A 13,174-nucleotide genomic window follows, 5' to 3' on the forward strand; every position below is an offset into this window, starting at 1 on the left:
TTTTTGTGTGAATTTTTACCCCTTTTTCTCCCCAATTTCGTGGTGTCCAATTGTTGTAGTAGCTACTTGTTGCAGGAATTAAATTCCTCTGTTTTAATACCCAATTGAAATGAAACACTGTCAATTGATAAGAATTTGTATGACTCTTATTTGTATAAAATGGACAGAGCCCAGTCTTAAAGTCAACCAGCAGCGTTTATTCACGAGAGTACTGCCCATGATACATTTTACCACAGGTTATAAACTGAAAATTACGTCATTAGTTTTAGTCCTAGCCCGTGTCATCTCCGCTCCAGTACAATGGCTGTATGGTTCTCACATCGTCTCTCCCTATTAAGATCATTTATGACCGAGCCAAGGCCAGCTTGTGTAGATAAGCCTTCTAGCCAGTCTGGCTATAAGTTCATTCATTTCTACCATGGTACAGACAGTCATTGTTCTAATTCTTGATTATATTTACACACATTATATTCAGTACTAGGATTAAAAAGAAAATTCATACATATACAGTAACATAATAGTATTCTGATTAGTACATATACAGTAATAGTATACAGTATACATATACAGTAATATACATAATAGTATTCTGATTAGTCAGTCCTGATTGCAATGTATACATAATTAGTCATTATTGATAATAATTCCCTTAACACTACTATCTTGTCTCGTCGCTACAACTCCCGTACGGGCTCGGGAGAGACGAAGGTTGAAAGTCATGTGTCCTCCGATACACAACCCAACCTAGCCGCACTGCTTCTTAACACAGCGCGCATCCAACCCGGAAGCTATCCGCACTAATGTGTTGGAGGAAACACCGTGCACCTGGCAACCTTGGCTAGCGCGCACTGTGCCCGGGAGTCACAGGAGTCGCTGGTGCGCGATGAGACAAGGACATCCCTACCGACCAAGCCCTCCCTAACCCAGACGACGCTAGGCCAATTGTGCGTCGCCCCATGAACCTCCCGGTCGCGGCCGGTTACGACAGAGCCTGGGCGCGAACCCAGAGTCTCTGATGGCACAGCTGGCGCTGCAATACAGCGCCCTTAACCACTGCGCCACCCGGGAGGCCCTAAGCCCCATATACTACCCAAAACTGCGACCTGTATGCTCACGTTTGCTGGCCCTCGCTTCATACTCGTCGCCAAACCCACTGGCTCCAGGTCATCTACAAGACCCTGCTAGGTAAAGTCCCCCCTTGTCTCAGCTCGCTGGTCACCATAGCAGCACCCACCTGTAGCACATGCTCCAGCAGGTATATCTCTCTGGTCACCCCCAAAACCAATTCTTCCTTTGGCCGCCTCTCCTTCCAGTTCTCTGCTGCCAATGACTGGAACGAATTACAAAACTCACTGAAACTGGAAACACTTATCTCCCTCACTAGCTTTATGCACCAGCTGTCAGAGCAGCTCACAGATTACTGTACCTGTACATAGCCCATCTATAATTTAGCCCAAACAACTACCTCTCCCCCTACTGTATTTGTTTATTTTGTTCCTTTGCACCCCATTATTTCTATCTCTACTTTGCACATTTTTCCACTGCAAATCTACCATTCCAGTGTTTTACTTGCAATATTGTATTTACTTAGCCACCATGGCTTTTTTTGCCTTTACCTCCCTTATCTCACCTCATTTTCTCACATTGTATATTGACTTATTTTTCTACTGTAATATTGACTGTATTGACTGTTTGTTTTACTCCATGTGTAACTCTGTGTTGTTGTATGTGTCGAACTGCTTTGCTTTATCTTGGCCAGGTCGCAATTGTAAATGAGAACTTGTTCTCAACTTGCCTACCTGGTTAAATAAAGGTGAATAAAACATTTTAAAAAATATATATATTTTCAGTTTTAAAGCTAATTTCCCGCAATTCCACACATTTTGCTGTGACATATGCCATGTTAAAGGGATATTTCACCACTGCTCTATTTCACTATATATGTCCATTAATATGTTATTAACATATAAAATGTGTCATAAAAATGTTGAATTTCATCACTACATGCAAATACAAGCAGTTCTGCATCTCACCGGTAGAAACGGGGCAGCTACATTACCTGGTTGTAAGAAAACCACAATATCCAGAATTCAAAGCGATTTCAGGAAGTGGAGGAACACCCCGTGGAGGTGTGAGAAATATCAAAATGTTTGTGTTTGTAGCCAGCACTTTCAGCCAGATGATTTCGAAATGGAACTGATGTCTCAACTGATGGGGTTGCCATGTCGTCAAACTTTGAAAGGTGATGCCATTCTATCGATTTTCCCCTTCACTTCAAACTGATCGAATATTCCCTTCACTTCACTTTGAAGTCATAAACCCTTTCTTTTTCAACATACTTGGAGCTGGCCCTGGAGTCATTAAAATGTTGATCATAATGTAGGCATAAATGCTCATTTACATTTAAAAAATGTTTTTAAATACAATAATTCTTAGCAACACATTTTTCAATGGAGAGAAAGAAAATAGGTAACCTATTACTTGGCCTATTTAACATATTTAAAATGGTGAACATAAAATGTTCCTGCATATCTGGGATGCTCTTTTGAGTTGATTTTGATGCAGTTTTTATTATGCAAAATAATCTGATTTATTCAGCATAAACTTGTCAAGAACAACAACGGAAACAATAGAAATGTGTAGGCTTACATCAGTGGAGGCTGCTGAGGGGAGGACGGCTCATAATAATGGCTGAAGGCGAGCAAATTGAATGGCATCAAATACATGGAAACCAAGTGAAAATAGGCCTATAAAAAGCCTTTTATCATGCATCAACATTAGGTTAATTTTGGAAATGGTAAGGGTCTTATCCATAATATTGTCTTATAATATTACCTTTCTCAGGACCTAACAAGCAACAACAGCTGGTGTGCAGAGGACAATTTCAATATTTTAATCTCAGTACAACATGCCTTTAAATTCTGTCTCAGAAAGGTGTAGACTACAACAGTTTATATTGATGAATTTAATATTGTAGTGCATTATTTCACAATAACCATCTATGTTTAATGCATACCAATTGATGGGACAAGAGAGCATAGAGATAGAGGAATTTAGGAAGAGATGCACTTGCTGAAAATGTACCAACCTGCATGTTAATTATTATTCAAATTTCTCCCAAATGTAACCTTACAAATTAGCAGAAATTCAAATGTTAATGAATCATATATTGTAATTGCGTAGCCTATCAGATATATAATTACTGCGTGTGATTTATGAAAATAATAATTATTTGAAATGATGATATATTATATAATTGTATTAGGATGTAATGTGATATGATCCTCTATTATATTGGTCTGTATTGTTAATATTGAAAATAATAATCCTATCATAATAATAATCCAGATTATGTTATGAGAATAAGATTCTGCTAGGGAAAAAGCAGAAAGGATGATAAGGACATGTAGGCCTTAACCATTTATGACTAAAAACTGGTTTCCACTGGTTTCAAAAACAATGATTGATAGGCAGATTCAATTCTTGAATTCAACCATTATTGGGTTCAAATACACATTTAGATTTGTGAACAGCCATCCACAACAACCACAATCCGTAAAGCGTAAAAAGGTAAATGAGAGAGCAGCAATGTGATTCACATCAATGCGCTATGTAGAGATCAATAATACGTGTTATCCGTATCGCTGTAGACTACATCACTGCTGTCTTCCTTACTATACCTCTAAGCGTTTAGTCAAGTTGGATAATCTTTGGATGCCGACAGCAGTCGCACCATTGGATGACAGCTTGGACTGTAGCCCACAAAAACCTATTCCTGCTCGTTTCCCTCGATCCATCAAACACATTTGGTGTGTCATAATTAGTGGTCTCTGACTTGTGGTCAGACTCGCTCTGGTGGAACAGATTTAAATCTGAGCCTTTTTTCAATGCTGATTTGAATGTCATTGAGAAAACAGAGAAGTGTCATCCTTTCTGAATTTAAGTAATACTCGATTTTTTCAAAAGTATCTGTGATCTGATTACAATATTTTTTTGCAGGTAACATAACGGATTACAGTTACCGTTTTTTGTAATCCATTACATATACAGTGGGGCAAAAAAGTATTTAGTCAGCCACCAATTGTGCAAGTTCTCCCACTTAAAAAGACGAGAGGCCTGTAATTTTCATCATAGGTACACTTCAACTATGACAGACAAAATGAGGAAAAAAAATCCAGAAAATCACATTGTAGGATTTAAAATTAATTTATTTGCAAATTATGGTGGAAAATAAGTATTTGGTCACCTACAAACAAGCAAGATTTCTGGCTCTCACAGACCTGTAACTTCTTCTTTAAGAGGCTCCTCTGTCCTCCACTCGTTACCTGTATTAATGGCACCTATTTGAACTTGTTATCAGTATAAAAGACACATGTCCACAACCTCAAACAGTCACACTCCAAACTCCACTATGGCCAACACCAAAGAGCTGTCAAAGGACACCAGAAACAGAATTGTAGACCTGCATCAGGCTGGGAAGACTGAATCTGCAATAGGTAAGCAGCTTGGTTTGAAGAAATCAACTGTGGGAAAAATTATTAGGAAATGGAAGACATACAAGACCACTGATAATCTCCCTCGATCTGGGGCTCCACGCAAGATCTCACCCCGTGGGTTCAAAATGATCACAAGAACGGTGAGCAAAAATCCCAGAACCACACGGGGGGACCTAGTGAATGACCTACAGAGAGCTGGGACCAAAGTAACAAAGCCTACCATCAGTAACACACTAATCCGCCAGGGACTCAAATCCTGCAGTGCCAGACGTGTCCCCCTGCTTAAGCCAGTACATGTCCAGGCCCGTCTGAAGTTTGCTAGAGAGAATTTGGATGATCCAGAAGAAGATTGGGAGAATGTCACATGGTCAGATGAAACCAAAATATAACTTTTTGGTAAAAACTCAACTCGTCGTGTTTGGAGGACAAAGAATGCTGAGTTGCATCCAAAGAACACCATACCTACTGTGAAGCATGGGGGTGGAAACATCATGCTTTGGGGCTGTTTTTCTGCAAAGGGACCAGGACGACTGATCCATGTAAAGGAAAGAATGAATGGGGCCGGCAAGGGCATTGAAGATGAAACGTGGCTGGGTCTTTCAGCATGACAATGATCCTAAACACACCGCCCGGGCAACGAAGGAGTGGCTTCGTAAGAACCATTTCAAGGTCCTGGAGTGGCCTAGCCAGTCTCCAGATCTCAACCCCATAGAAAATCTTTGGAGGGAGTTGAAAGTCCGTGTTGCCCAGCAACAGCCCCAAAACATCACTGCTCTAGAGGAGATCTGCATGGAGGAATGGGCCAAAATACCAGCAACAGTGTGTGAAAACCTTGTGAAGACTTACAGAAAACGTTTGACCTCTGTCATTGCCAACAAAGGGTATATAACAAAGTATTGAGATAAACTTTTGTTATTGACCAAATACTTATTTTCCACCATAATTTGCAAATAAATTAATTAAAAATCCTACAATGTGATTTTCTGGATTTCTTTTCTAATTTTGTCTGTCATAGTTGAAGTGTATCTATGATGAAAATTACAGGCCTCTCTCATCTTTTTAAGTGGGAGAACTTGCACAATTGGTGGCTGACTAAATACTTTTTTTGCCCCACTGTATCCATTGATTACTCCCCAACCCTGGTGTTCTATTTCAAGCATGCGTCTGATGGTACAGATGATACAAGGTGTATGAGTTCGATACACTGTATATCCACAACTCAACTGTATTTGATCTATAAATCTATTAATCTAGTATTTTTGTGTCAGAATTGATCAATTATTCCATCCCTTTCTTATTTTCTATAACATCCAATATCAGCATTACAATGATAATCCATTACTTCCCTATTTTCTCCCTCCATCCTTCATCCTCTCCTCCGTAGTCTACTGCTCCCACTCTTTCCCCTTCCTCTCCTCCGCTCCGCCGCATCCAGTTGATGCTGTCTGCGCAATTACGCACATGCGCAATGGGATGTTTTAGCCATTTGCAGGAAACCAACTAGCAGGAATAATAAGTAGCTAAGTGTTTTTCTCTCCTATATGATCAGACCTAACTGTACCTTTCCCCTTCCGTCCCAATGTTTACAGTAGATATAGCTTTAAGAAGAAGCTTTTAGGAACATAGACTGTTATGCTGCTCTCTCTGGTTCAAAGGTAATATGTGGATGTTCAGTAGACCCTCTATGTGACTGGATTACTACAGCTCCAAGGAGTCCGCAGACGACAGACACCGCCGTACAGATGTGAGTCTGCGTATTTTTCTAACAGTCGGCGAAATCCCCGACAGCCCATGTAACCCAGGTGATAAAAGCTGCATGGGTTCGTTGTTGACGGCCTGTTATATCGAAATTTGTATTACTTTATTATAGCCTAACCTAGACATAATTATTCTACAAACCAGCGGACTGTTTATCTTAACGCAAATGTGTTTGTTTCGTCAGTGCGAGTTTTGAGTGTCACCTTTGTTTGGCTGTGGTTGTTGACTGGAAAGAAGAGCGCTGTGCCTTTGTAAACAGTGGCGGGCTGTTTGTACTTGTTCTCTCTAGCGTAGGCTAAACGAAGACAGAAGTAGGCTACAATAACATTAACATCGTCAAAGTCACCATTCCAGTTAAATAATGTATGTCTGTTTCAGCCGGTGTATGTTGGTTACCGGCAGCAATTGCAGGCTACTGTCAGAGATACAGTAGTTCCACGTTTTTTAGTATTTTTTGGGGCCATTATTTGGACATAGCCCGAGGTTATTGATCTATCTGTGTGGAAATGAAAACCTTTAGGGCCAGGGGAGCAGCTATAAGTTAGTAGAGTCTTGCCAATGCCTACAAGTCTGTTGGTTATTGTGTTGCAGTAACAAAGTTATTGGTAGTGTATATGCATTTCTTAATTTATTCACAGTATTTATGTGAATACAACAAAAAAACAATCTGCCTCTCTCAGGTGGGGTAGTAATGTGTGGCTTTGGTAAGCACCGTTATGAACAACGGTGAGGGGAGGAGAGGAATAGAGGGAGGACAGGAGAGAGAACCTGAAAAGAGCCCCAAACTGTTATCCCATCCACCCCTGACCCTGGAAGTGATTGATTCCCTGTGAGGGGTTGTCCTCTCGAACTTTAGCCCTGACCCCAGCCAAAGAACCCCCCCACCCTGATCCAGACAGAGACAGAGCAGTGCAGAGAGGAGATCCCGGGAGGGGAGGGAGGGGAGAGGGTTGGACACTCAAATGGAGGCAGACTGGAGGAAGAGGAAGAGAAGCTAAAGGAGAAGAAGGAGAAAGAAAGAAAGATTGTTGCTGGTGGATGACAGAGAGGAAACGGTGGGGAGAGAGAATCTTGCACCAGCCTTTAGTAGCAAAGACAGAGGAGGAAAGGAGGAGATATATTTTTATATTTTATTTATATAAACAGAGGGAAGAGGCCATCTCAAACCAAAGCCAAATGTAGTCTATTACCTCGACGGAGCCAGCACAGCTCTGCCTCCTGCACAGTTATGGCCAGTGGCACACTGAACAATAACACCCTCATCACTTCTTCCTCTTCTCCAAAATGCTCTACCTTTTTTTCCTCGTCTCCTAACTCAGAGCGAGACAGAGATGAGAGATACAGGAGGAGTGCAGTGCAGTAGTCCTAGTTTTCCTCTGAGCTTTATTAAACCCCAGAAGTCAGCCCTGCCTGAGTCCACCAGCACACCTGTTACAGATGATAGGAGGGCAGACACCACTCACACTTCACTTATTGCCAATGGAGACACCGCCAAAGTTCCAAAACCAAACAACAACCCGAAAGAGACAGATGGAAAAAGAGAGGGATATGGAGAGATAGAAGGAGATAAGGATAGAGAGGGAGATGAGAACTTAAAGACAGTTTCTAAATACCTCCACCCCTCTCTGTCCTCTCCTGGCTCACTGAACAGTCACATGGCCTTGATGCACTCCTGGAACTCCTGCAAGATGCTCAAATGCCCCAAATGTAACTGGCACTACAAGTCCCAGCAGACACTGCATGCCCACCTCAGAGAAAAACACCCTGCGTCTGGGGGCTTGTGTGTGTGTGGGGGCTCGGGGGAGAAGTGTGTGTGTGTGGAGGGTCAAGGGGTGTGTGTGTGTGTACTGTAGCATGGGGAAGGCCCACCCTCGTCTGTCCCGGGGAGAGAGTTATGTCTGTGAGTACAAGCCCTACCGCTGTGGTGTGTGGGATTACACAACCTCCTCTAAAGGAAACCTCAGCATACACATGCAGTCAGACTAACACCTCAGCAACGTACAGGTAGGGTACGTAGGGTACACACACACCCTGCGCACGGCACACACACACACTCCGCACACAATGGGGGCTACGCTGTCAGAGACACGGCAGGCGAACAGGGCTACGGACGCACACACCCCACAGTCACACAGCCCCCTGCACACACAACACACCCTACCCCAGCCAGCCCCCTTCCCAGGGTAAGAGGTGGCGGTGTGAGGTGTGTGATTATGAGACCAGCATTGCCCGGAATCTTTGCATACACATCACCAGCGAGAAACACATGCCTAACGTGCTGCGCCTGAAACAAACACACAACGTGTTGCAGAGAAGCTATTACCTGGCCCACTGCAGGTGTCTGCCTCCTCAACTCACACACAGCATAGGGGAGAGACCACACACACATACTCAATAACTGTTCTGTTCGGCTCTGTTCACTGGCACATCAAGTTAGGTTGATACTTGATTATATCCATGCTTATATGTACAGTGTGTTTTCTCACGGCCTGTTTGTGTGCTGTGTATTCTAGGTGGGGAACAGTCTTTGGATATGCATCAACTATCAGCAGAGGAGCCAGTCGCCCCGGATTCAACCCTGAACCTCTCCCCTTCTCATCCTCCCTCCTCCTCACCATCCCCTTCTCCCCCTCCTCCACTGTCTCTCTCCCCCTCTTCTCCTCTTTCCTGTGGTGTGTTCCAGTGCCTGGTGTGTTCCAGTTTCTCCTCTGACAGTGTGGAGTCTCTTATGTCTCACCTGAGCACCCCCTGCTCCCTGCCCCAGTCTGAGTGGCGCTCTCTGGTGGCTGGAGGCTGCTATTGCAGGCTGTGTGGCTACAGCACCCCCCTCAGTGCTAACTTCACCCTGCACTGCCAGACAGACAGACACAGGACCCAGTACCAGCTGGCTTCCCACCTCTGGGAGAAGGGGGAGGCCGGGGACAGGGAGGAATTTGGGAAGTTGGTTGCTACAGGCAATCCAGTCCAGCTGAAGTGTAACTTGTGTGACTTCCAGACCACCAGCTTGGAGAAACTGAAAATACACAGCAACAACCCCCAACACCAGGCCAGCCTCAGAGTCTACAGGGTCAGTACACACACACACACAATTTGGAGGCCTGTGTCATTGCTGTACTTGGACTATAAGATTATTTCTAAATATCTGGCATATAGACAGCAAATAAAGCACAGGGACCAGATTTATTTAGTGCATCTTTCTCTCCGTCACAGTCTAACCCCAACCTATCACCCTCTCTCTCTAGTTCTTACAGCAGTACGACAGTGCAGTAGATGGAGGGTCCTGGTTGTTCCACTGTGTCCTGTGTAACTACTCCTCCTGTTCTAAACTCCACCTATTGAGACATACCCACTCCCCTGGTCATCAGAAGAGGGAGCTTCACTACTTACAGTTAGTGAGAGGGAGGAGCCTGGAGGAAGGGGAGGGGCTAGTGGCTACTTTCACCATTAGGAAGTGTCCCAGTCCTGAGACAGGTAAGAGACTTAGCTGGTCATTTCCAAATCCCTCCTATCTGAAGTGTGCACTTGTTCAGTCCCCCTGATGAATTTAAAAGTTTATGATTAATTAAGGCATTGGCAAGAGGGAGTTTCAACCATATTTGTACACCAGTCCAAAACAAGTTGATGAATAGAATGGAGAAAATGATCTACAGGCCTATAATGTCAACGGAGAGAAGAAACCTGGAGAGATGGAGCAGGGTGAAGAGAGAGTGATAGAGAGAGAAGGAATGATTGATTATGGTCAGGGATCTATTGGGTTAATTGGTTTGTCGAAACAAGCTCGTTACATCCCATATTGCCCCTGACAATGCTAACTTGAGACATCACCACTGAGACACTGCTATTGAACTTTAATGTTCTAGAATGGAGATTTAAAGGGTCAGTTACCCAGACTCAGAGCCTAATCCTGGACTAAAAAGCACTGTCAATAGAGATTCTCCGGCATGATTTTTAGTCTAGCAGCACTAGGCTTAATCAGGACCCCGGAAATCTTCCCTCAGTGTATCAATCAAATACATTTATAAAGCCCTTTTTACATCATCAGATGTCACAAAGTGCTTATACAGAAACCCAGCCTAAAACCCAAGAGAGCAAGCAATGCAGATGTCTATGCACTGTGGCTAGGAAAAACTCCCTAGAGAGACAGAAACCTAGAGAGGAACCAGGCTCTGAGGGGTGGCCACTCCTCTTCTGGCTACGCTGGGTGGAGATTATAAGAGTACATGGCCATTAAGGCCAGATCGTTCTTCAAGATGTTCAAACTTTCATAGATGATCAGTGGGGTCAAATAACAGTGGTTATAGAGTGTGCAACAGGTCAGCACCTCAGGAGTAAATGTCAGTTTCTTTTCATAGCCAAGCATTCAGAGGTAGAGAGAGCAGGTGCAGTAGAGAGATAGATAGATTTTTTTATTTTTTTATTTTACCTTTATTTAACTAGGCAAGTCAGTTAAGAACAAATTCTTATTTTCAATGACGGCCTAGGAACAGTGGGTTAACTGCCTGTTCAGGGGCAGAACGACAGATTTGTACCTTGTCAGCTCGGGGGTTTGAACTTGCAACCTTCCGGTTACTAGTCCAACGCTCTAACCACTAGGCTACCCTGATGGAGAGAGAGCAGGTGCGGAAGATAGAGATAGATGGAGAGTACCTTTCTGATGACTCTAATTTCCTCTAGTTTCTAACTGTCAGGATTAAATCTGGTCTAACTGTCAGGATTTTAATCTGGTCTAACTCAGTCTGCGGCTCTATTAATTAAACAGTCGATACCAGGTATTCAGTCTGAATGAACTGGTCTGAACCCCAGAAGGTTTCCTAATAGAAAATGTATACTGGATCAATTATTATACAGTATGTGTGTGTGTTGCTGTGTATTATCATACAGTACCAGTTTGGACACGCTTTATATTTACTATTTTCTACATTGTAGAATAATAGTGAAGACCTCAAAACGATGAAATAACACGTATGGAATCATCTAGTAACTAAGTATTAAATAAATATAAATATATTTTATATTTGAGATTCTTGGAAGTAGCCACCCTTTGCCTTGATGACAGCTTTGCACACTCTTGGCATTCTCTCAACCAGTTGAACACGTTCTCATTTACAATTGCGACCTGACCAAGATAAAGCAAAGCAGTTCGACAGATACAACGACACAGAGTTACACATGGAGTAAAACAAACATACAGTCAATAATACAGTAGAAAAATAGGTCTATATACAATGTGAGAAAATGAGGTGAGATAAGGGAGGTAAAGGCAAATAAAGGCCATGGTGGCGAAGTAAATACAATATCGCAAGTAAAACACTGGAATGGTAGATTTGCAGTAGAAGAATGTGCAAAGTAGAAATATAAATAATGGGGTGCAAAGGAGCAAAATAAATAAATAAATACAGTAGGGGAAGAGGTAGTTGTTTGGGCTAAGTTATAGATGGGCTATGTAAAGGTGCAGTAATCTGTGAGCTGCTCTGACAGCTGGTGCTTAAAGCTATTGAGGGAGATAAGTGTTTCCAGTTTCAGAGATTTTTGTAGTTCGTTCCAGTCATTGGCAGCAGAGAACTGGAAGGAGAGGCGGTCAAAGGAGGAATTGGTTTTGGGGGTGACCAGTGAGATATACCTGCTGGAGCACGTGCTAAAGGTGGGTGCTGCTATGGTGACCAGCGAGCTGAGATAAGGGCGGACTTTACCTAGCAGGGTCTTGTAGATGACCTGGAGCCAGTGGGTTTGGCGACGAGTATGAACCGAGGGCCAGCCAACCAGAGCGTACAGGTCGCAGTGGTGGGTAGTATATGGGGCTTTGGTGACAAAACGGATGGCCCTGTGATAGACGGCATCCAATTTATTGAGAGGGGTATTGGAGGCTATTTTGTAAATGACATCGCCGAAGTCGAGGATTGGTAGGATGGTCCGTTTTACGAGGGTATGTTTGGCGGCATGAGTGAAGGATGCTTTGTTGCGAAATAGGAAGCCAATTCTAGATTTATCTTTGGATTGGAGGTGTTTGATGAAGCAAGAGAAACTACAGTCCATCAATACTTTAAGACATGAATGTCAGTCATTCTGGAAAATTTGAAGAACTTTGAACTTTTCTTCAAGTAAAGTCACAAAAACCATCAAGTGTTATGATGAAACTGGCTCTCATGAGGACCGCCACAGGAAAGGAAGACCAAAGGATACCTCTTCTGTAGAGGATAAGTTCATTAGAGTTACCAGCCTCAGATTATAGTTCAAGTAACAGACTCATCTCAACATCAACTGTTCAGAGGAGACTGTGTGAATCAGGCGTTCATGGTCGAATTGCTGCAAAGAAACCACTACTAAAGGACACCAATAAGAAGAAGAGACTTTCTTTGATCCAAGAAACACAAGCATTAGACAGGTGGAAATCTGTGCTTTGGTCTGATGAATCCAAATTTGAGATTTTGGGTTCCAACCGCCATTGTTTGTGAGATGCAGAGAAGGTGACCGGATGATCTCCGCATGTGTGGCTCCCACCGGGAAGCATGGAGGACGAGATGTGATGGTGTGGGGGTGCTTTGCTGGTGACACTATCTGTGATTTATTTAGAATTCAAGGCACACTTAACCAGCATGGCTACCCTAGAATTCTTCAGCAATACGCCAATCCATCTGGTTTGCGCTTAGTGGGACTATCATTTGTTGTTCAATAGGACAATGACCCAACACACACCTCCAGACTGTGTAAGGGCTATTTGACCAAGGAGAGAGATGAAGTGACTCATCAGATGACCTGGCCTCCACAATCACCCGACCTCAACCCAATTGAGATGGTTTGGAATAAGTTGGACCACAGAGTGAAGGGAAAGCAGCCAACAAATGCTCAGCATATGTGGGAAGTTGTTCAAGACAGGAAAAGCACTCTTCGTGAAGCTGGTTGAGAGAATTCTAAGAATGTGC

The 13,174-nt window shown here is 43.1% G+C and overlaps 1 protein-coding gene across 1 annotated transcript in view; it reads left to right on the top strand.

Annotated features, from left to right (window-relative positions):
- Positions 1 to 5,974: 5,974 nt before the first annotated feature.
- Positions 5,975 to 13,174, top strand: part of LOC118400840 (zinc finger homeobox protein 3-like) — a 41,417-nt gene continuing 34,217 nt past the window's right edge. Inside the window, exons 1-3 of the mRNA XM_052474894.1 lie at positions 5,975 to 6,240; positions 8,768 to 9,321; positions 9,497 to 9,725. Of these exons, the coding sequence (XP_052330854.1) occupies positions 8,788 to 9,321; positions 9,497 to 9,725 (763 nt within the window). The 5' untranslated portion in view covers positions 5,975 to 6,240; positions 8,768 to 8,787. The remainder of the gene's footprint in view (positions 6,241 to 8,767; positions 9,322 to 9,496; positions 9,726 to 13,174) is intronic.

This window comes from Oncorhynchus keta, chromosome 22 (assembly GCF_023373465.1).
Source record: "Oncorhynchus keta strain PuntledgeMale-10-30-2019 chromosome 22, Oket_V2, whole genome shotgun sequence".
Lineage (NCBI taxonomy): Eukaryota > Metazoa > Chordata > Actinopteri > Salmoniformes > Salmonidae > Oncorhynchus > Oncorhynchus keta.